General features: G+C 30.8%; 1 protein-coding gene across 2 annotated transcripts; it reads left to right on the plus strand.

Annotated features, from left to right (window-relative positions):
* Window positions 1–188: 188 nt before the first annotated feature.
* LOC129222398 (secretory carrier-associated membrane protein 1-like) lies at window positions 189–22,833 on the plus strand. Of its 2 annotated transcripts, none has more exons than XM_054856903.1 (10): window positions 189–282; window positions 2,023–2,133; window positions 7,676–7,825; window positions 7,991–8,057; window positions 9,603–9,731; window positions 11,292–11,451; window positions 13,318–13,419; window positions 17,792–17,930; window positions 19,807–19,972; window positions 22,604–22,833. In XM_054856903.1, the coding sequence occupies exons 3-9, from the start codon at window positions 7,739–7,741 to the stop codon at window positions 19,969–19,971; spliced, it is 849 nt and encodes a 282-aa protein (XP_054712878.1). In that variant the 5' UTR covers window positions 189–282; window positions 2,023–2,133; window positions 7,676–7,738; the 3' UTR covers window position 19,972; window positions 22,604–22,833. The 2 variants fall into 2 exon arrangements, with proteins under 2 accessions (XP_054712878.1, XP_054712877.1); XM_054856902.1 differs by having other exon boundaries at window positions 208–573.
* Window positions 22,834–23,445: the final 612 nt, after the last annotated feature.

Below are 23,445 nucleotides of genomic sequence, written 5' to 3' on the forward strand. Positions count from 1 at the left end.
CATTTCAAATGCAAATTACTCCACAGTATGTGCAATGGTAAACTCCGTCTACCTCTGTCTCATGTATCTGTTTTTTGTAATTTTTCTTACACAAAGCAAGCTTTAGTTTTAATAAATTTTCATTATTTATCATATACATATATATTTTTAAATTTCCCCAACACTGTCCTTCCTCCACACAACTGAATCCTCTTGCTCCGCGGCATGTTGTGGTTGTCATGCGTATATGTGGTGGTCAATACTCCCATATCTTTAGTTATTGTGGTTTCAGTAAAATAATACGTGAGTTTTCTGAGATAGATTTTATAAAGCGGCACTTTTTTTGTTGACTGAAGTGGTTTTCAATGCCTTCCTCTTTGAAAGCTTCTTTTGAAAATAATGATGTATAACTTGTTTACTTCTTTGACATCTGTCACTAACTCAATCTATCGCTGATTCTAATACTTTTCTTTCATTCTTTCTTTTACTGTTTTGTTATTTTAAACATTATTTTGAAGAGCAATTATTGAATTTGCTTTGACGAAAGATTTCAAATGAAAGATGACTTCGAAGGATGATTTTAATCCTTTTGAGGTAATATGATTGTTTGATTTTTTAAAATGAATTAGACAAATTTCATCGAGAAAGATTAAAAATTATGCAGTGAATTGCTGCTAGAATGACTTTTCAATTTCTGCATTTTAAAGTATGACACACCCAAAAAATGTCCGTTGATATTAAATTCCTTCAACAGCTATGTTTATTTTGTCTCTCTCTCTCTCACACACACAAACTTTCTGAAAGTTATTTTCGCAAAACATTTTGCATAATTACATTTCATTCCTTAATAAAATCTTTTTTTTTTTCATCTCTGGCACTTCATTTGCTTCTTGTTTCTTACCAAAAACATTAAATGTAATGCACATTTTTTTTTCTTTTTGATTTAAAGCTGAATTCCAATAACTTGATTGATTTTATTCAAGAAGTGTCTTTATAGCAGCTAAGTTGATAAATAATGAGTGTTTATATTGTTTTAGTCTTAAATGTTAACATGGTCAGCAAAAATCTCATGAACCTCAAGTATTTAATAAAGACCATATTTTTCTGTATTCTTCTTTTCAATTTTCAACTTGGATATTTATGCTTGAGAAAAAATTCTATAAAAGCATTTACAGATTTTTTTTTATTATAGTATTAGTCAAAGCATTTTTTTTTTTAATCTTGTATCAATATCTAAGGTAATTATATTTTACTGTGTTTAAAGCTGAAGTTCAAACTTTTCTAAGTTGAAACTTTTTAGTGCTAAATTGTAAATTTGAGTTTTAAGCAGTGGTGTAGCTCTGGGAAAAAAATTGGGGGATGCAAGCAAACAGATATAAGCAGTGGTGAATACAAAATTTCAGGCAGTAATAGAGTGAAAGCATACAACTTAGGGGGAGGCAAACTCCCTTAATTACATCACGGGTTATAAGTTGAGGGGGGGACACAATTTTAAAAGTTTTTTATGTGGATAAATTTATATTTTTAGAAATGATGAAAACAATTTTCAAAAGAAAAAAAAGGTTCAAAATATAAGCTGCTTAAGTAAAATTAAGTTTAAGATGCATCCGAAGTTTCATTAAATAACTCTTGTTTGTAACTGTTAAATGTGAGATTTTAATTTCGTTTCATGAAAATTCTTCTATTATTAGAAAGGTTTAGGAAAAATGTGATGAAAAATTTATATGTAATATTTCTCAACTGTACAACTAATTTTCTATAGTTGTATATTTATACCCCTCCCCCATCCCCCACCAAAAGGCTATTGTAGCTTTATTTATGAAAAATTTAAACAGAGTTAACATGCTCTATTTTAAATATGAATTTTTATTTTGTAGTACTTAACTTAGACTTTGGAAAGGTATAAGTAAATTGTGAATGTGTTCTTTCTCCCTTTGAGATATTTACGGATTTCTAACATTGTATCCAATAAATTTTGTATTTTATGTAATTCATTAATGTATTTGCAAAATTAAAACATTGTCTTTAATTTGGAATATTCAGGATCCAAGCATTAAACACTTGACAGATCAGCCAGCAGTGGGTCAAGATTCCATAGCATCTTATAATCCATTTGACAGCGGTACCAAAGTTGGTGGAACTGTCGCAAAGCAGGTAATTTAATACAGTTAAGCAAGCAATTAATTTATTTTCCTTTTTGTGACGTGGGGGGGAGGAGAGAAGGGACACCTGTTGGCCCCAACCCAAAGGAGGCTCAATATTTTAAAAACTGGGCGTGAAATATAGGGGTAATCAATATGAAGGGGGTCCCGGAAAAGTCATTTGTGAGGGATCCCGAAATTTCTGTGCACGCCCCTGCTCCCAAAAAGTACTTTTTGATTCTATACTGATTGTATCACATCCAGCTAAGATAATTCTTTTTTAGTATAATAGCTAGTATTTTATATTGGCAGAACTTTGTAAATCTTGTCGATAGATTGCTGAAATGTGTGATCTTGTTATAGTGATAAGATTAACTGATTTACTGTCGTATTGCAGTTTGCATTTGTAAGAAAGTTTTTGATTCTTTTTTTTTAAGAAAAAGTTTATATTAGAAGAGTGCTATTTGCCATTCAAAATTGTTCATCATTGAAATGTTTCATGCAGGAAATTGAAACAAGTAAAAAAAAAACTCTTCAAATTTATGCGCATCCGACAAACGCCTTTTGTCGGATGTCTTTTCATCCATAAGCTCATTACTTTTTGCATTGAAAAAAGCGTTCCCTGTAACGCCGAAACACGTGTCTGCTGTAAATGGCAAATTTGTGCTTTTTTAAACGTTGTTTTTCTTACTTTACTGTTCAGCACAAAGGCATTTATTTATCTTATTGTTAGACTTGGTTTGATGTTTGAATACGTTGTAGCAGTAGAATACGGCAGTGTTGCCAGATGGTCAAATCCAGATTTCCCCAATTCCCTTTCAACTTTTCCCCAAAAGGCGATGTTTTCTATCAAAATTCCCCAAATTCAAAAATTATTTTTCCACTAATATTTTCATAAAATGAATCGACTCCCTCTAATATTTTTGTCTCTTGAAAAATTTTTTTTTCCCCAAATACTCAAATTTTCTTATAAAATTCCCCAACTTTTTTTTTCTTCCCATTTTCTCTTTTTTTTTGTCTTCTTTATCTTTCTTTCTCTTTACTAATAATAAAGCTGAAAGTCTCTCTGTCTGGATATCGTCAGGATCTCTGTGACACGCATAGCGCCTAGACCGTTCGGCCAATTTTCATGAAATTTGCCCAAGAATTAGTTTGTAGCATGGGGGTGTGCAGCTTTAAGCAATTTTTCGAAAATTCGATTTTGTTCTTTTTCTATTCCAATTTTAAGAACATTTTCCCAAGCAAAATTATCATAAGATGGACGAGTAAATTAACAAGTTATAATAACGTGGAACCGTAACGTGGGCAAGCCAATTGGCGGGAAATTCATCATGCATTATTTGTAAATATACAGGGGAACCAAAAGACCTTTTAATTTTCTACTACGGGCAAAGCTGTGCGGGTACCACAAGTCATAAATACAAGCGCCTGACCGAAAGATAAGAAATAACCAAATATTTTTTTCCTACTCGCATTTACTACTCTGCTTCTGTATGTACATTTAAACTATTATTTTTGTATATATTTATCCAAGAACATTCTTCATCTCATTTATTTTTACCTCTTTCGCCTATCAACTAGTCACTCACACAGAACAATAATGCGAATTCCGTAGCATAATGTTCCACATAATGCGAATTCCATAAAGTTGAGCAAAGCTAAACCAACGTTTTTTGATACAAACAATGTAACTACTACTTCTTGACGCGAATTTAAATACGAAAAAAAAATCTTTTTTCCCAAGGTTTTTTCCCCCAGGATTTCCCCAAGAAATTTTTTTTTTCCCGTAGAATTACCCTCAAAACCTATTTCCCCAAAATTTCCCCAGAGAGCACAAGATTTCCCAAAATGGGGAAATTTCCCCCTATCTGGCAACACTGGAATACGGAAAGGCTTTTTCCGAATCGGTTAATTGTTAATTTTCTGCTCTGCTTTGTACTGATTGTGTGGTAAAATGAATACGAAAAGGAAACACAAATTGAGGAAGAGATGTGCCAAAAGAAATGGAGCTAAGTAAATATAAATTTTTTATGCATTTCACATATGCAGTACATGCAATTTTTTATCATTTACATAAAAACATTAAGTATGTAGGTCAGCCAGAAAGTTAGCTGCACTACTTCATAAATATGTTCCGTCTAAGCCTATTTTGATGATACTGTGTGGCAACATTTCAGACATGTAGGGCAAAGTGGGGCATAGTGAAATGGTTTAGATGACTGAGTTTTTTCAAAATGAAAAAGATTGGAAATTTCTTTTGTAAATTACAGTATATAAAGAAAGCACATTGCAGTTTATAATAAAACTTGCTTTGAAACGGTATTTTTTATTTTTGGCCGTAAATTTGAACCTTAAAAAAAAGTGGAAAAAGTTCACCTTTTTTTTCGTGTGTCAAAGTGAAAAATAAAATATTTTTCTAATGAAATATTTTCTATTTGATTGTAAAATATGTTTTTGATCAAAAGAATCTGTAAATAAAAAGTTAAATGAATAAATGAAAATATAATGAAACAGTAAACAAATAATTAAATGAGTAAATCAATTAATATATGAAGCAAAATAAATGAGCAAGTAAAAGAATGAAAGAATAAGAAAATAAGTGAATGAATGAAAAAATAGGTGAATTACTAAATGAAGGAATGTAAATGAATCATTTAATAAATGAAAACGTAAGTGATTTATTGAGTGAGTAAATGAAACAAACTATTTCCTTTTGCCCCATCCACTTTTCCTCACATGTACTTGACTAATTGTACAATTTTTAAAAAATACAAATAAGCTTAATCTATATATATAAAAATGGACTTTGGTAAATTTGTTCCCTAAGATCTCAAAAACTACCCGGCAGATTTGGCTGAAACTTTCACCGTTTGTTCTTTTTGGTACTGTGGAGGTTTGTAGACCAGTTCGATAAAAATCCGATTGATAGTTCCTTTTTTATTCTAATTTGTCCAAATTTTCGCATAAATTCCCCAATATGACGGTTAAAAAATACGTGCACATATTAAAATTATGTGTCCATCGAAAGTGCTTATTTTTCTGCTGAAGATGGCATCTGTTAGAAAGTTCTAAGTTGTATGAAAAACGAGTTATGGACTTTTTTTGTTCTATGTTCGAAGGCTTTCCTCAATACAATTCATTTTTTAGTGTATCATCTCAACTCCCAGTTCAAAGCTAGAATTGTTGAATATTTTTGTGTTTCGTCTGACTGTTTGAGGCTTTTCTCAAGTCAAATCTTAAAGTAACGTTTTTTCCCCGAGATTGGTTAATAATAACTAGATTTGGCTGATTATTTTCCATTTAAATTAATTACTTTAATTGTAATTACTGGGTTTTTTTTATAATTATTTGTGCTGATTGGACACTTAATCATTATCCAATCTAACAGCAGAAACCTCGCCAAAATTTATGCAGAAAGATTTCAGTAGCGGATGCATTTGGCAGTTTTTTCAACAGTCGCGGTTTTTGGAGCCAAAGACTATGTAATAATGTTTGTCAGCTTTCAGATTGTAAACAAAATATCGCCAATCAAAGAATCTTTAAAAACTTTTTTTAATGTAAAATAATCCAGCAACTAAATTAGGCAAATCCATAAACAGCACAAAACTTCCATTAATGTGACTTTGTGCACAAATTCAAATCAACGCCAAATTTTACTACTTATTTTGGAAACATTACGGATGAAATTGTTTAGCGCCATTTTATGGTCACCAAAAGTATTTTAGCATTGGTGACAATATCTCTTTAACAAAAATTAGTAACATACCGTTTTACAAAGTAAGGAGGGGGAGCATTATCCAAGGTATCCCGAAACGATTTCCGCAAATTCGGTAATATTTTAAATCGCACCAAGAACCCACAATAATTGAAATTTTCCAAAATAACTAAAGCAAGTTTAAGGGGATCACGGGCGCGCGGCTACATTTTTTTAAGCAGTTCGTTCTTCAATAGACATGCAGAGAAGGTAAGACTCAATGTAAAAAAAAAAAGAAATAAGTATTAACTGATAAATCTTTTTAAACATGTGAAGTTCAATTTCATATTTCGGAAATTCTTCAAATTTGTATACGCTTAAATTTCGTGTTTTCGTTTCTAAATGAATATTATTTTGCTCTTTTTAATTACTGTTACTTTAGTTTTATGAGTAAGGAAGAAGCTAGATTTTAAATCACGTCAAAAAGGTTTGTTTTAAGTTCTTTCACTTAAAACAGAAAACAAATGCAAGTAACGATTGTTTCTCATAATTATTGCTAACCCAGGCAACGCCGGGTATTTTTGCTAGTATTAACTAAATTAATACTGCATTGAATATAAAGAGATCTCAATTAATATTTAAAATATTAATAACAAGAACTTTATCATTTCATAGTAAGAAAATTAATTTTGACTTACAAGAAACACGAGTATCATTTTTTTTAAAATTGCCTGTATTACCAAATACTTTAATATCTTTGGCGGTATTTTTTTTCCTGACTCGAATAGATTACATGTGGTACTACATAGTTAAAATAATACCAGATAGGTGGAGCTAAAAGCAGAGAAAATATTTCACCATTTCACTTTGCCCCATGTTCCCCTACCTTTATTGCGTGATGTAGTGGCTTCCTCAAGGCAAGTTTTGTTTGCCTGATATTTAGTCACAAATATGTCTAGACAGCTGCAAGTAGCGTCCAAATTGAAAATGCGTGCAGTGATTCATTTTTGTGGGCAAAATGGTGCAACTGCACTGAAATTTATGGGCAGTTGCATGAAGTGTATGGTAACATGCAATGTCACGTCAAGCTATCGCGAAATGGAGCATGTTTGAGGATTGACCTACAGATACTGACAACACTGAGCTTGAGAGAAAACCATCAACTGGACAATTTATACGTGAGATCATCCTCCTTATAGCCCAGACATTTTCACTTTTTGACTTTGATGTTTTTAGAACAATGAAAGATGAACTTTTAAAGCAACAATACCTCTCGATGATGAGGTTGAAGCTGCACCTCACCAAAGATAGTTATCGAGCATTGGACAGTATTTCTTTACAGATGGCATCGGAAATCTTGTACCACGCCCCGACAAGTGTTTGACGAAGGTAACTGTGTTGAGAGAAAAATAGATTTTGAAGAACTTTAAGATGCCAAAAAATTATTGCAAAAATTTATATCCTGTTTTATTTTCATGGGCAGTGCAACTAACTTATTGACTGACCCTCGTATTTTAATTTTGGTGAAATTAATGTGTATATTTGAGTAACAAAGAGTCATTTACCATTTATCGTAATAATAATGAATATAATACCAGCAAAATACATCAAAAATACATTTCTTCTATTCCTTGTGTAATCGAATACTTTACTTCATCGAATAAGGCATGTTGGGACCGTTGATGTTTGTTTAAGCAGGGCTGACTGTAGTATGTTACAGTATATGTCTCCTGGTTGGGCTATTTATTTAATGCATGTATTTTCAGTTTAGAACATTTAGTACATTTGTTTTGATTATATGCAAAGTACGCTTCAGCATTTTTTTTATATTATTCTTTGACATTAATATTTTAAATTTCAGGTTGGAGATACACCACAGGAAATAAATCCTACCCCTCAACCTGTTGCTCCAAAAGAAATCAAAATGCAGCAACCTGTCTCAAATCCACCACCTTATACGGAAGGCGGAGGACAAAATGCTTTTGCAAGTGATTTACAGAAAAGGCAAGAGGTGAGATTGCTTCTTAGTTGCAGTTCAAGAATTCAATTTTTAGAAAAGGGGGAAGAAATAGAATCATTTTTTAAAATATTTTTCTTTTTTGTTTGGAGGATGAAATCAATATTATTACTCATCTTGTTTCTAGTTTAAATTCATACTTAATTTACCTTTGTTTAGGAATTGGAAAGAAAAGCCAACGAGCTCCAAGCTAGAGAAGCACAGTTAGCTAATTCTTCAGTGACAGGTATTTTCCCCTATTTTACCATGCATTGCAAAAGGCAGAAATCATTGTTTCAAATAAAAATGTCTGGTATTTTGATTTTTTTTTTCCTTTTATAAAACAGAGCTAGAAGCCATTTAACTTGCAGTTGAATGAATTTTATGAATGCTGCTTTTTCAAGCAGGATATGTGTACATGTAATGAACAACTTGTTTCTATTTGTTTTGTTTTTTTAAAATCAATTTTGTTTTGCCTTTTTTTTATTTTAATTTTGAGTATTAAAAAAAAGACCTAAAAAAACCCTAAATAACATTAAAAAAACAGTAAGTGCAAAGTTTAATTATTCCATCATATTCCAGTACTTGATTGTCATTAGTATTGTATTAACAGAAGGCATCAAAACTGTTTATAAAGCCTATTTGCAATTTTATTTTGACTTTCCTATTTATAGTAATTATTTTGAGAATTGAAATATTAACATTAATGTCGAAAATTTATTTAGAATTTAATGTGTCGTTTTGAGAATTTTGTCATGATTTTCCCCCATGAATAATCTTATTAAAATGTCTGTAAAATCAAAATTTTATGTTGTTGAAATAGCTTTATTGGAGTGTTAATGTATGATTGTTAGTAGACTGTATGATGATAAATTTTATTAATGTAGCTGAAAATACTAATTTTAAGTTTCACATGTGTTATTCTTATTGCAACTACGCACTTAATGCAAGAGAATTCTGAATAGGCGTTTACATTCTTCATTTCCAGAAATATGACTGGCATATAAATCGGGTTGTGATATGTTTTTAGATTGCACGAAACATTGAATTTGGAATATGATATAACCTGTTGTAATATGATGATCATTAGCCATGTTTTTGGATCTGCATTATTAAATAACCTTCGTAAGTTAAATATTGTTCATTTTTTAAAACCTTTTTTAGTCCTCCAATTCTTTTTTTTTTTCAGCCAACTGATTGACTTCAGTTGGCTAGAAAGAAAAAAAAAGTGGCCTCTAAGGGAACATTAACATTAGTCTCAAAACTATGTCCTGTACTCCTGAACATAGAATGTTTTAACAGCCTGCATAAAAATAGCAATCAAAAGAATTAATTGTTGTCTATATACAGTACTCACTAATTGGCAGGCATTTTTCCCTACCATAGAGAACTTTGATATTATATATTAAAGTAACTTATATGGGGAAGAAGAACAAATAGACATAGGATTTAAAAATATATGTCATAGACTCGCTGGCTACCTGATAGAATCCTCGGTTCAACTGCTTCCAAATTTGACTGAGGAGCAGAAAATTTGCATTTTTTATGCAATGAGATTATTTTTTGTTAAATTGTTCGTTAGTAGGAAAAGCATTCATGTAAAGACAAATTTATGTATCTAAACTATATCTTCCTATTTACTGATTATACAAGATGTAATTTTTATGTAGTTCTTTAACCATCAAAGATTTTACTACCTCTGTTCTTGCATACATTTGTAGAATTAAGTATTCCACAATTTTTAAGTATTTTGAAAGTCAAAATGATCATTTTCCTTTTTTTTCCCTTTTAGGAGTAACTAAAAATTGGCCACCTCTTCCACAAAAATGCTGTGTTGGTCCATGTTTTTATCAAGATATTTCTGTAGAAATTCCTAATGCTTATCAGAGCACTGTGAGAACTATGTATTACTTGTGGATGTGTAAGTTTCATTCAGTATTGATTGATTTGGATTGTGTAGTAAGGCACTGTGCAAATTAAAACTGCCAAAAAAGAAAATGAAGAAATTTTGAATTAGGAAAAAAATATTAGGGTTTTTTTCTCCTAACATTGATTAAGGAATTGTTTCGTTTTGTAAAATGATGGCAAGTAAATCAGGTAATATTTGGTTTCTCATGTGTTTAATAATTATAAAATGAGTTTATCCGTCAGTACCAATATTTGTGTTAAAACATGAAAACTAATAGCTTTTAAAGTCTATGATGATTTATCTATGATATAAGTCAATCTGTAATAGGCTGTGTATTTTAGAAAAATAAACACTTTTTTTTCCTCCTAAAATATTTTCACTGTTTGATATTTGTCACAAACAGGGAATTCCATTTTAATAGATTTATCATTTGTTGCATAAAAATTCCCAAAAAGAGAAATAAATAAATACCTTTGTGCTGAAAAGTATCTGGAAACCAACACAATTAAAGCACAAATGTACAGATTACTGCATATATATGTTTTGGGGTTACAAGGAACCCCAAAACATATGTATGCAGTAATTTGTATATTTGCTTTACTTACGTTGGTTTTCTCCAGATACCCCAAATAGAGTCCAAATATTTTGGATTCTTGTTTCATTCCATGAATGTTGTGAGGAACATGGACTCTACTTCTGTAAAATGCAATTAAATTTCAAAGGTTTGTATGAACATTATTTCAATAACAGTTTTTGACTCGGTAACTGACATATCTTCTGAGAGAGTCCATTACTAAGCAAAAACAAATATTTAAATATTGTTTCTGGGCACCTTCAAAATTTAATTGTTTTACATAGAAGTCGAGTCTATGTTCTTCATAAAGTTCATACAATGAAAAAAGAATCCAAATTATTGAGACTCTTTTTGGGGTGTTTTGTGCAACAAATGATGCATCTGTTACCATGCAATTGCCCAAATATACTATTTTGTAACTCATCAAATTCAGTCTCATTCCTATTTATGTTTTCTTTTAATATGATAAATGTTATAAAGTTTATGAATAGATTTAAGAAAAAATAATTTTTATTATTTTATGTTTAGCAGTACTGTCACGCAAACAATCCCTTCCATGATTGAAAGTTTAAACATCCATAAAAGAAAAAGTATAAAACTACAGAATATAATTTCTTATTTTATTCCCTCATAGATTTTTATTGCCTTCATGCTACTTTGTAAAGGAAAGGATAATTCTCTTTAACTTGCAGCAGCTGCATCAAGTAGACATTGAACAATTTTTTTTTTAAATCTAAAATGGTAATTGAAAACTTTTAAGTGTGCTAGATTTTTAGATGTTTTTTTTAATTGAAAATGGTGTTATGTATTCATAGTTCAGTTATTCTGAGAAAAAAGAAATTGAATGCAATTTGTTATTTTTGTAAATTAGCAATAACTTAAATATATTTAATGCATATAAATATGATGGTGTATTTTATGTATTTCTGCCTTAGGCCCTGCCTTAGGGCAGTAACTTACTGCAAAATATTTAATGTATGTAATTATTTTCTTATTAGTTTATGCATTCCTGCTGTTTTTGAACATGTTGGGTGCATTGGCAATGTTAATTGCGGATTCAAGTGCTGTTACAACCTTTGGAGTCTCAATATTGGTGTTTCTCCTATTCAGTCCATTGTCTTTTGTTTGCTGGTTTCGTCCTTTGTATAAAGCTTTCAGGTAACTAATAACTATGCTTTACTACTGTTTCATTGAGCATATGTGTGCTTTCATGTCTCATGTCATGTTCAAGTACAAAAAATATACTGTTTTAAAAGTAATATACTGTTTTAAAAGTATATTATTACAATCATACAGCTAAATGTTCAGATGTATTAAGCTTGACTTGCTGAAATTGTCTGACTATTTAAACCTGATAGCAGAACCCAGCGCGATGAACATCGCAGATTCTTGAAGAGGTCTGCAGACTATTTCTGAATAGGAAAGTTAATTATGGTTTTGTGTATGAATTTGCAGAACTTGAAGTTAAAAAGCACAATTTAGAAAAAATCAGAAAGAAAACGTAAAAACAAAAAACACACTAAAATCTATGAAGGTGTCCTCAGTGGTTGAGAGGTCAATAGCATTTGCTCTGGCAGCTACCCTAGTTCTCCATTTGAGTTTGAATACTTGTAGCCTATGTTTAACTCATAATTTTTGAATTTAGTGCTTTTCTTATCAGACATTCCTTGGTGATAGTTTATAATATGCATTACAACTGATATAACACTGGTTTACCTTGCTGACCATTTTGCAGTTTTTTAATCTGTGTCACAGACTGCTGAAAAAGATTCTGCGTACTGATAGTTTTAAATTATAACAGGGAAAAGGAGGCTTTTGAGATACAAAGTGAACAGTTTTAAAGTACATGATGTTCTTTATGATTAAAATATAGAAGTAATTTTTCGCTATGGATATTTTACTATGGGGGTAAGGGGGCTAAATTGTGGAGCAAGCCAAGGGACACCATGGAATCATTAGAATAAGAAAGATGTTCACCCTATATTTATTTTCATTTTGACAGATCATATGAAAAAAATCTGTTTTCAGCTATTCAATGCATTTTATTTTAATACCCATTCTTATACTTTCAATATCATAGGAGAAAAATTACTAAAATAAAAATAATTTTTTTCAGCTAAAATAGCTATCAACTAAATATATATAGCTAAATAATAATTTATCAAAAACATTACATTGTTTAAAATATGTCTGAACTTTTGTTTTGAATTTTAAAGAATTGCACTACCTTTTGTCCTGTTTATTTCTCTTTTTTTTTTTGCAGGGAGGGGGGGATTGGTATTTAAAAATAAATTGAATTACCGTAAAAGCAGTTATTTTCAAAGTTTTAATTTTCACGATTTTTGCGAGCCAGTGCGAAAGTTTAACCCTCTCAAGGTATTTCACCTTTATATATAAAATCAACTTTTGGTTTAGTTTATATAAACTTTGCCAAACTTTCAGCCCAAGAAATCTCCTATTTCTGTATTTTCACAAAAATTATTGCTCCCAAAACTATGTGCTTTTACAGTAACCAAGTTCTGCATAAGGTTTTGATGTCCTGGCTTCTGTTAGATATTTTTCACTGAACTTCTCTGCACAGAAAAAAGGGTTCCTTGTAACCCTGAAACACTCACATGCAATAATTTGTAATTTTTGTTCGTTATAAAGTTTTATATGAATTTATTTTCAGCAAAAAGTTTTTTTTTCTTACTCTCTTACATGTTTTTTTTTTTCTTTTCAAGCTGAATTGAACAATTAGGCTTAAATGTAATTTATACATGCTATTTTGATTGGGCTGCAACTATTGACGGTCATTGGTGAAAATCTTTTTTACTAATAAAAATACAGTTTAGTTAGAAAATATTTTTGTTTATTTTAGTATAATCTTAGAATTGAATGACTATTTATTACTTAATTGGAGAAATTATTAACGTTAAGTTTGAAGGTTAATTAACCTTGTATACTGTACTCTATTTATCATCATTTTCGGACTGTATTAAATAAAAACAACTTGTATACTCAATTACTCATCTTCGTTTTTAGGACTGACAGTTCATTCAACTTTATGGTGTTTTTCTTTGTATTTTTCTTCCAATTTGTTGTTGCAGTATTTTATGCTGTTGGAATACCAAGTTTTGGATCATGGTAAGCAAAAGAAAAATTTGCTTTAGTTAAATTCCTAAAACTGCTTTGAATGATATGTTAGTGCTTTCAAAGTAATGCTTATAAGCATTCTTGTTCATGAACTATGTTTAATATAAGACAATGAAATAGGCAACATGAACATCCAGGCATTTTCAGCCTTCTAAGAAAAATGTGGCTAAACTCTGTACCTCAGAGCCAGACTAATGTATAAATTCAAAAGTTGCGATTTTCAGTTTATTAGTGCATTGTATGTAGAAGCCTGTTCCACATTGAGCCATGGGAATGCAGTTCTTTCAAAAAAATCCTTTTTATTTTTTTACTAGGGTTAAGGGGTCACAGTACCTTTCAAACATTTTTTTAAAATTTAAGTACATTTTATATTTTTTTGAAACCATAACATGCATACTTATTTCTTAATCAATAATTTATTTTCAAAGTTTAAAAATATTGCCTACTTTTTTTAAAAATTCAAAAAATTGAATGAAATTTCATTTTTTTCAAATCCCTAAGGCTTTTTTATTTTTGCTCTAGTTAAAAAATTTTTTTTTGCTAAACGATCACTATAATCATCTCTAAAAATCTGTGCATTCATTTGTTTATGAGTTTGTTAGAAAATTTTCTGTGATTAATTGTGTAAAAAATCAAAGCTTTTTTTTTTTTTTAAAAAATTGGTTTTTAAAGGTTTAATATGCTCTAAACATTTGAGTAATTAATAAAATGCTTATCCAATGCACAGTTTTGTCAAATATGTTATTCCAATTGCAAAAAGTATTACTTTAAAGCTGTATCTTCAATAGAAAAAAATCCTTAGGAATTCTAGTAACAGGAAAACATAAAAATACCATCATCGAGAAAAAGCAGTTTAAAGTTTTTCTTTTGCATAAGAACACATAGTGAGCATGGCCTAAAACCACTCATAACTTTTTAAATATTTGAACTAAAGCAATGAAACGTTTTCCCTGTGTTCAGAATAGTTTGTAGTTTTGAAATAAGCAATAAAATTTTTTTTGCTCGTTTCATCATTTTTGAGGTACTGTAACCCCTTAAACGAGCGTGCATCCCATCCTTTACATGCGCCAGAAAAGTTTTTCCCCTCTCCTGTAAAATTATCATAACGTGTCTTATGTCCTTCTGGCTCTGAGGTACAGAACTGTCAAACCATCCCTTGATGGAAAATACTGTTATGTACTGAAGAACAGGATTTGTAAAAGATCGAGAAGATGACGAAAATAAGTTGTGTTTACCAAAGAATGTTAAGAACAACCAAGTTTGTGTTTACCAAAGAATGTTAAAAACAATTAAGTTTAAATAAGAGAGTTGCCCCTCCCCCCTCACCCCCTGCTTGATATTGCCTGGCAATTTCTGAAACTGCAATTGTTTCCATTTGGACTGTTTGAGGCTCCAACCACACTAAATGCTGGCTGTAATGTTGGGTGAGTGGAATTGTAATGTTGGTGAGCTGTGTGTGTGTGAATACATTGTTCATACATTATCCAGAACCAGTGATGCTACATTTTTTTTTACCTGAGGACTGCACTTCATATTTAGATGAATTTCACCTGCCAGCCAGGGGACATATAAAAATCTAAAAGATTTTAAAATTTTCAAAAATGCATGGCAAAGCATGGAAAGAGAAAGAAAACTACAAACCAAGAATTATGGTTGTCATATCTTTATGCTTATTTTATTGATACAAAATTTGCTTCTGTTTTTAAGAACGCAATTTCTAAATATTTGGTGTCAACTCAACATTGTGGTTTTTGATTTGTAATATTTACAAAATAACAGGGCCACACGAGTCAGCATGTGGCCCGTTTGCAAAGGTTGCACACTACTGTAATAAACTATCTGTCTTTAAGTGTAACCAGTTCATAAAAATTGCTGTCTTTAGTTTGACAAAATACTTTGTAGAACTGTTTCCTCTAAGAACGTTCACCTCACTTGAAAAATAATTTTCAAAAAGGAAAAAAAAACTAAGCTTTCTTTTTAAGTGTTAAAGAATCGATATTCGTTCCTGCCCCAATGCTACTGTAAATCATGTACAAACTATCAATATTAATGAGTCACTCCCATTAAGCTGAATTTAGGTTCTTATCAACTAACACTGGCAAATATTGCCATGTTTGAAAAGCAGGGTTATGCTTTGTCAGTCTCATGTCATAGGCGAGTGTTCATAGGCGAGTGTTCATAGGCGAACTCCTGAGCTTTGATCTGCAGTGTTGCATTTCTCTTGCATTGTATCCTAAACACTGTGACTTTAATTGTAGTTACTAGCCAAAATTGGATGTCAAATGACTAAATTGTATTCTCATCAAAGGCATGGGCAGGGGGTCACCGGAGGTATTCTCATTAGCTCATTGATATGAAGGTTAATACCGAACTGGAGAAACTTTTTTGCATTTTTAGGTTTATTAATTTCAGACCTCATATAGTTTGCTGTACTCCTTCCTGCAGAAGATTGGTTTCTCTTTTTTAATTTAGTACTCATCTCGTCATTATATGATTTTGTTATTTTCTAATTTTTCAAAGTTTATTGTCAAAATATTTTTTCATCTTTTTTGTAAATTTATACTTTGTTTAAATGTTTTTAATGTTTACATGTTTTTAATGACTTTATATTTTAAACTACTGTTTGACCATCGATTACATGGAAAGGCTAATATCCGGTTTATAGGTGAAAATGGACGTATCTATTAGTTTATAGGGGTGTTAGTTGGTTTATTTCAGATGTGCACTTTTGCCTCTCTATTATTTAGTCTTAGTTTTGTAAAAATGAAAATTTGCTCACAGCAACATTTTTTAAATCTAAAGTATATTGGATCTATATTCTCACGGCAAAAATTGATTTATTTATTCACAACAAAGTTTTGAGCTTTCCATTTTGCTTTTACGTTCCTGAACGAAATGAAAATATTGTATTTTCTTTTTGTTGTTTCAATGGTAACCATTTTTTTTTCCATTTATTTTATTTTTGAGAATGCAATAATGAATAAGGCACTAGTGACATTATAAAACGCGTGCATCGAAATCCCATCGTTATTTTCCCTTTTCCCTTGCTAGATTCATCCACATGGAATCGTCATTACTCGGCAGATTGCCGAATTACATACAATCCGTGGTCAAACAGTACTTGAAATTTAATGCCTTTTACTTCAAAATATGTTTACTTTTATCAAACTACACTTAAATGAAAATTGAATAGTATAAAATAAAGAATTGTTTGGCGCAGTATACTTTCAATGGCTCTTGCACTATTAAAATCAAACAAACCAACTAACCAACCAATCATATGGTTTACAAATACTTTTTTGCTAAACATGTTTGAAAATTTTCCATGCGTAAGCATTGTGAGAGAGCTTTTATGAACGTCGTTTTAACCTTTTGTTACATTGGTACCCCCATTTCTAGAACTCTGCCCACGATTGTCCTCCCATGCAAGAAGCAGGTTAAGAAAGTTCTCATTGTTGATAATCATTGTTTTATGTTCCAAAGTAGCTATTCTACTTCTGTACTATAATGCTACCTTAATAATTCCACATTTTGTTTGTTTTTATATTTGAAGATTTGATTTATATCACACAATTTTAGAAAACCTTAATTTTATCTGCATTAAAACAAGTGAGTTAATTATTTCAGAAAAAAAAAAAAAGAGTTCACATAACAGTTAATGGTATAAAATACAGTGAAACTCTGTTAACTTGACTTACTTGATAAATTTAGTTATTATTATTATTTATTTTTTTTAAGTTGGGAATTAAATGGTCAAAAACTCTCTAACTTTTTGTACATTTACAGAAATTCCTGTGAGATAACCTGTTAGTCTGTTTTTTCTTGTGATACTCTTTCCCATTGAACATTTCTTTTGAGGATTCCTCCTTGTTCCCTGGGGAGTCAGGCTATACACTTTTCGCTATTAAAGCAATCTTAAGGCTAAAAATGTTGAGAGATAAATGTACCCTGAGCAGGCCTGGATCTATAAATGTTGGGCCCCCCCTGCCACAAAATCTGTAGGGCCCCTCCCCAGAGGCCAGCAGCATATATTTGCAGCATCAATAAATCTTAGTGCTAGTTTTTTACAATTTTTTTTTTCAAATTTCTGGGGCTGTTTTGCCCTTTAGGGACGTGCCCCTCCCCCTGCACTGTGGGGTCTGCGGATCCAGGCCTGACCCCAAGGCGTCCCCACAAAGTTTTGGAACTTGATACTATTAATTTTGTTATTTAAGTTGGGGCATCTAATTATCAAAATTTCAGTGTATTTCTCATTTTTGTTATTAGAGAAAATGTTCATTCTGCATAAATTTTTATGTACCTATAAAAACTTGTTTTGTAAATCTTATTTTTATTTATTCATTTATTTATTGGCTCTTCTTAGTGGCCTATATAATGGAATTTCAACACTTACCAAACAAGGTGACCACACTGTTGATGTATATGCCGTTGGAATAATTGCAATATTTATTGGATTTTTGTGGGCTATCGATGCCATAATTTCTTTCTTTATGCTGTCTAAAGTAAGTTAAATTGTATTTAAAATTTTTGTGAATTTTAACCGTATGTTAAAAAAATGTCTTATGAATAAAATTTTATCTTTTCGAGTAATTTTAATTGTTCAGTAGTTTTTAAAGTTTTTTATGTAATGTGTCTTCAACTGAAATTAATAGATTCTTTTACATATTAGTATATTAAGTTTTAAACATAGTTGGAAGTAAAGCTCATTCACTTTTAATCTTTTATGAAATACATTTCATTTTATTTTAATACAAAATTTAAGCGGATGAGTATGAGCTTCCTGGAAAACATATATTTTAAAAATTTGCTGACTATGCTTAAGATTTTTAACATAGACAGTATTAGTTATGAAGTTAATGTATTGCAGTTAGCATTGTGAAATTAAATACAGTAGACCCTTGTTTTATGCAGGTTTAATTTACGCAGTTTCGATTACATGCAGTTTAAGATTTGACGCCTTTATTTTATCTCAGGTAGATGAGTTTCAGCTTTACGCTGATGCGGCAATGCAAACAGATAAAATTTTCCCCTCTTTTTAAAATCCAAACTCCTAACAGATTTCACGTAATGAACTGCATTTTGGTGTTCTAATAATCGAGCTTGGGCCACTGGAGACCTTTAGTGCGGTTGGTTCCAGAGCTCTTTCCAGAAGTAAAGTTATTAAACTCACATAATGCAGAGCCAACTGGAAGAAGTGCTTTTAGAAGAGACAAAGAACGAAACAAATGAGGATACTGACATCGATGACACAGAACCAATAACGTTAACATTGAAATTTTTGAACCATTCCTTGACAATAGAAATGATTTTTCTGATTTGTTAGTGAGGGAAGATTCTGTCATTGAAGATTCTATTATGGAAGAGATCATGATGCGTTAATGCTCTGCAAGGAACTACAGAATTTTTTTTTTTTGACTGCCAAAAGACTATCAAAACCAGCTCCTTTTCATAAACACTAAATTAATTTTTTTTATGCATGTTGTGCATAGAAATCGATATAAGTACACATTAAACTTATGCAATTAGTTGTCACTAGAATGAAGTATTTTTGTTATCTATGGAACCTAACCCCTGTTTTAACACCCCTGGTTTTGATTTACGCGGCATTTCCGAAGAACATAACCACTGCGTAAAACAAGAGTCTACTGTAGTTAAAAGGCATCTGAGTGATTTGAGGCAGTGAGAAGCAAAGATATACCAGTGGCAAAATTAAAAATTTGGAGATAACCAGTACAAATAGTAGGTGAATCTCTCCTCTGTCTTGGGGCAAGAGACAGTACTAGTAGCCCTTGTGGTGCTGCTATGCAGTATGATTTAGAAAAACTTTTCAATAAAAGTCTACCTAGAACCTTATCTTTAAACACATTTTATTCAAAACTTGAAAATGTACACTTACATCCCTATGCTTCTCACTGCCTCAATGTAACTTATATATATATATATATATATATATATATATATATATATATATATATATATATATATATATATATATATATTATAATTTAGTTCTACTTATCTCATTCATTCCACAACATCCTTGATTTTGTGAAGTGTCCTTGAAAGTACTCAGATTTTTACTCTGCAAATAGTGTACCCACCCTGATTTTAATATCTCTAATCATTCCAAAAAGTAGCATGTGTACTAGTATAGTTTAAACTTCTTTATAAATTCCATTTATTGCTAGTCAGGAGGAGGAAAGAAATTAATTTATTGCAATGTACTGTTGGATTTCCAATGTGAGATAGTAATTCTATGAGTTCAAGGGTTATATTACATTATGTCTCAGAATATTATAGTGTTGCTATAAAAATTATATTTTAAAATGTTTTATTAGAGAAAAATTTGCATTTGTGGTTTTGATTTTGTTATTGTAGATACATCGTATGTATAGAGGAACTACTGCAAGCTTTGCAAAAGCGCAGGAAGAGCTTGCTACCGGGGTAATGCGAAATCCACATGTTCAAAATGCAGCAACAACTGCTGTAACTCAAGCTGCTCAGCAGTCATTTAACACCAGTGCATCTGGATTGCGTTATTAGAGTAAGTTCTGCAGATTTTGTTAATATTTTTATCTTTTTAAAAAAAGCTACTTGAGTAACCTAATGGTTTCCAAAATTTTTGAGCCTGCACCCCTCCCCCAGGTTTTTTTTAATAAGGAAATTATTTTGCCTCTCTTCAATTTTCATTAAAATCTAATTTTATAAATGTTATCTGGGAAATGCAATTTATTTAATGGGTTAGGAAAACAATAACATTATTTCTATGAAACAGTTTTCTTACATCAAAGCATATTTATTTCGTAATGTGCATGAAAAGTTTGCTGATTTTACTACATTAACAAAACACAAAATTGCTTTAAATAATCTATGTTCAAAGTGTCCCATTAAATATTAATGCAATATTAATGTGATGTGTGTGCTTGCTTTTGAACTCAAATTTTATCAAACTGTGGTGTCCTTGAAAAAATATTGATTATCCTAGTTTGTATGCTCAAACTCAAATGCAGTAGCGATTGCATATTGCTGATTCTTATTTTCTGACACTAATCTGATTTTTTTTTTTCATGTATTTAAATAGAATTTTGGCAACAGCTGGGTGCCCCCCTAAATCTATTCTATGCCTAATTAGGGAAACATGCCCCACAGATTGGAAACCACTGGAAAAATATTGTACTTCTTTAGATTTCTCATTTGGACAAATTTTGCTTTTCTTCTTCCTCACCAAAAATTAATTTGCACACTGAATTAGTAAAATAGTTTTTTTTTTTAATTGGGGAGGGGGGGGGGTAAATTTAATTAAAAATTTATTGGGATTTCAATAAATATATTTTTTAGATTTAATACATTTTAGGTGTCTCTCCACAGAAGAAGGTCATTCGATCCCCCCCCCCCCCCCCAGTGATGCTACTGTGTTTGATAGATCGAAGGTAGTGAAAATAGTGGTAAAAAATTTTAGACTTGAAGTGCTTTTATTTTTCATAAATTCTGAAATCCATTTCAATGGTGCACCCCCCCCCCCTTCCTCCTCCTGCAATGATGCTACTGAGTTTGATAGAGTAAATATATTAAAAAATATTTGGGTATTTTTATTAGAATTTATATTTTTGATGAACTTGTAAGTCAGTTTCGGGTGTCAACCCCAGGAGGGTGACACCTGGGGAGGACTGCCCCCCCCCCCATGTAATTAGGTTACTGATGTAAACATTGTTTGAAACTAACTCAATTCTTGCTTATTTTTATGTATAAACATTGGTTAATCAACTTTTCCTTGTTTTCTGTTTTGAATTTATAAGTTGTTTATAACACTGCTTTGTTATTTAAGACACATAAAAAATACATGGAAAATGATAAAATATTATTTGCTAAAATAATGTGAGTAAAATGAAGTTATGCAAGTAGAGCGCTAGTTAAAAAAATAATAAAATGAAGAAAGAAAAACCCACATTATTCAGAATTTTTTCAAGAGGGAAAGTTACAAGAATGTAAATTTCCCCCGCCTAAATCAAGGTTTTTTTTCTTTTGAGGGAGAAGAGGTTTGCAGTTGTGATTGTGTGTGTGTGTAAGTAATTAAAAGTGTTCTAATTATTAGTCTTAAAAATTTAAACAGTTTTTTAACTAAACTGTTTTAAAACTGTTATGCAATGACATTTATGAATTTGGCCTCTTCATTTTCTCCATCTAACGTTGTTTTTGTGTTCTTATTTTGGCATAAAAGCAGTTTAAGCTGACTTATATTCCCAGTTCATAAAATGTCATTAAGTTGTATTGTTGTTGCTTAGTTTAAGCAGAGATTATTATTATTAAATTTAATTTCAGATTTTTTTATGTATAGTTGTAAAACTTTTTTTTTTGTTTTGAAGAACTTGATTGTGAAATAGAAAGAAATTACTGAATGTGATTTATGAATAAACATGTAACAGAAAATGAAATTATAAACCATTGGGTAGTTGATTTAATTACCTGCCCTGCAAAAATTAAATGTCTTAATGACAAAACTTCGTTTTACTTATTACAATTAACATTTCATTTTGTTTGGAAAAAATCTGCAACCACTATACAAGGTGTTCCGTTTTAACCTTAAAGACCTTTATTTTAGCAACTGTTAGTCTTATATGTATACTTCCAATTGCAAATATGTTCAAAATCAGATGCGGAGTTAAGGTATGGAAAGTTTGAAGCAAGACTAAAAATGAGTCAAAAATACGAAATTTAACTTTTTATATGGGCCCCAGGTCCCCTAACTTATATTTAGGGAAATAATCTTCATTGAAAAATAAACCCAACACAAAAAGTTTGAAATTAGTATGGCCAATATTCAGGGAGATGTGAAACGCAGCGTTTTGTGACTTACACCACTTTTCACTCGCCCTCAATAAAAACCCTTTGGGGGAAAATATAGCGGTTAACAGTAATTGTTTTTAATGGAGATTATCTCTCTAAATATTAGTTAGGTTACCTAGGTTCCATATAAAAAGTTAAATTTTGTATTTTTTGACCCATTTTTATTTTTGCTTCAAACTTTCAGTATCTTAACTCTGCAGCTGATTTGGAACATTTTTGCAGTTGGAAGTATACATCTAGGACTAACGGTTGCGAAAATAAAAGTCTTGCAGGTTAAACACCCTGTACAAATTTGATGGTTATTTTCATTCAACATTAATTTGTTTTGTAGGTTAAGCAGTGTAGATACGGAGCTGGCAACTGTATGAAGATTAATGCAACTGAGCATGATCTCACAACCCTTGTGTTTGGGATTAACTGTTTGCTAACATTTATTTAACAATTACTAGCATTGTTGGAAAGTATTATCTTCATTTTGCATGACATTCCAATATAAAGACTGTAATATAAAGAAATGTCTGCATGACCGTGTAAAATGTGTTACATGTATATTAAAGGAAATCACACATATATGTACTGTATTTCCTTATTTGTTATGTATGAATTTACTTTTCGATCCATGCAATTAGCTGTCAGTGACTAAATGAGGCGGTGAGCAGCAAAGGGATGTAAGTGCTGAGCTGAAATTAAAAATTTGGAGATAATCTGTGCAAATAGTCAGAGAACCTCGCTTCTGATTTGAGGTAAGAGATAGTAGGGAATGTGAGGCAAAGTGAAATAGTGAAATATTTATTCTGCTTTTAACACCATCTATCTTGTAATATGTTAACTATGTGAATTTATTTCTGTGTGAATTTTTGATTACATGTTGTCTATTCCAGTCAGGGAAAATTACCTCTGAAGATCAAAGGCATATGATAATACAAGCAAATTTCAAAAATTGATACTAAAACTGTAATATTTTGTTTTAAGTCAATTTTTTTGTATTGTTATTATCAAGTGATCAAGTTCTTGTTGTTAACATTTGAATTATTAATTGATCCTTACTAATATTCAGTGGAGTATGTATTTAGTTAATATTAAGTTTTTGTGTTTTAAATATTTTGCACAATTAATCAAATGCTTGCGGGGCAAAGTGAAATAGTTCATTTTGTTTATTAATACAATCTTTTT

This window comes from Uloborus diversus, chromosome 5, assembly GCF_026930045.1.
Source record: "Uloborus diversus isolate 005 chromosome 5, Udiv.v.3.1, whole genome shotgun sequence".
Classification (NCBI taxonomy): Eukaryota; Metazoa; Arthropoda; class Arachnida; order Araneae; family Uloboridae; genus Uloborus; species Uloborus diversus.

Coding starts and splice junctions, on each gene's coding strand:
- LOC129222398 (XM_054856902.1), top strand. CDS start 541: ATGACTTCGAAGGATGATTTTAATCCTTTTGAG. Junction 8,058..9,602: donor AGCTAATTCTTCAGTGACAG/GTATTTTCCCCT, acceptor TTTCCCTTTTAG/GAGTAACTAAAAATTGGCCA. Junction 17,931..19,806: donor CTTTCTTTATGCTGTCTAAA/GTAAGTTAAATT, acceptor TTGTTATTGTAG/ATACATCGTATGTATAGAGG.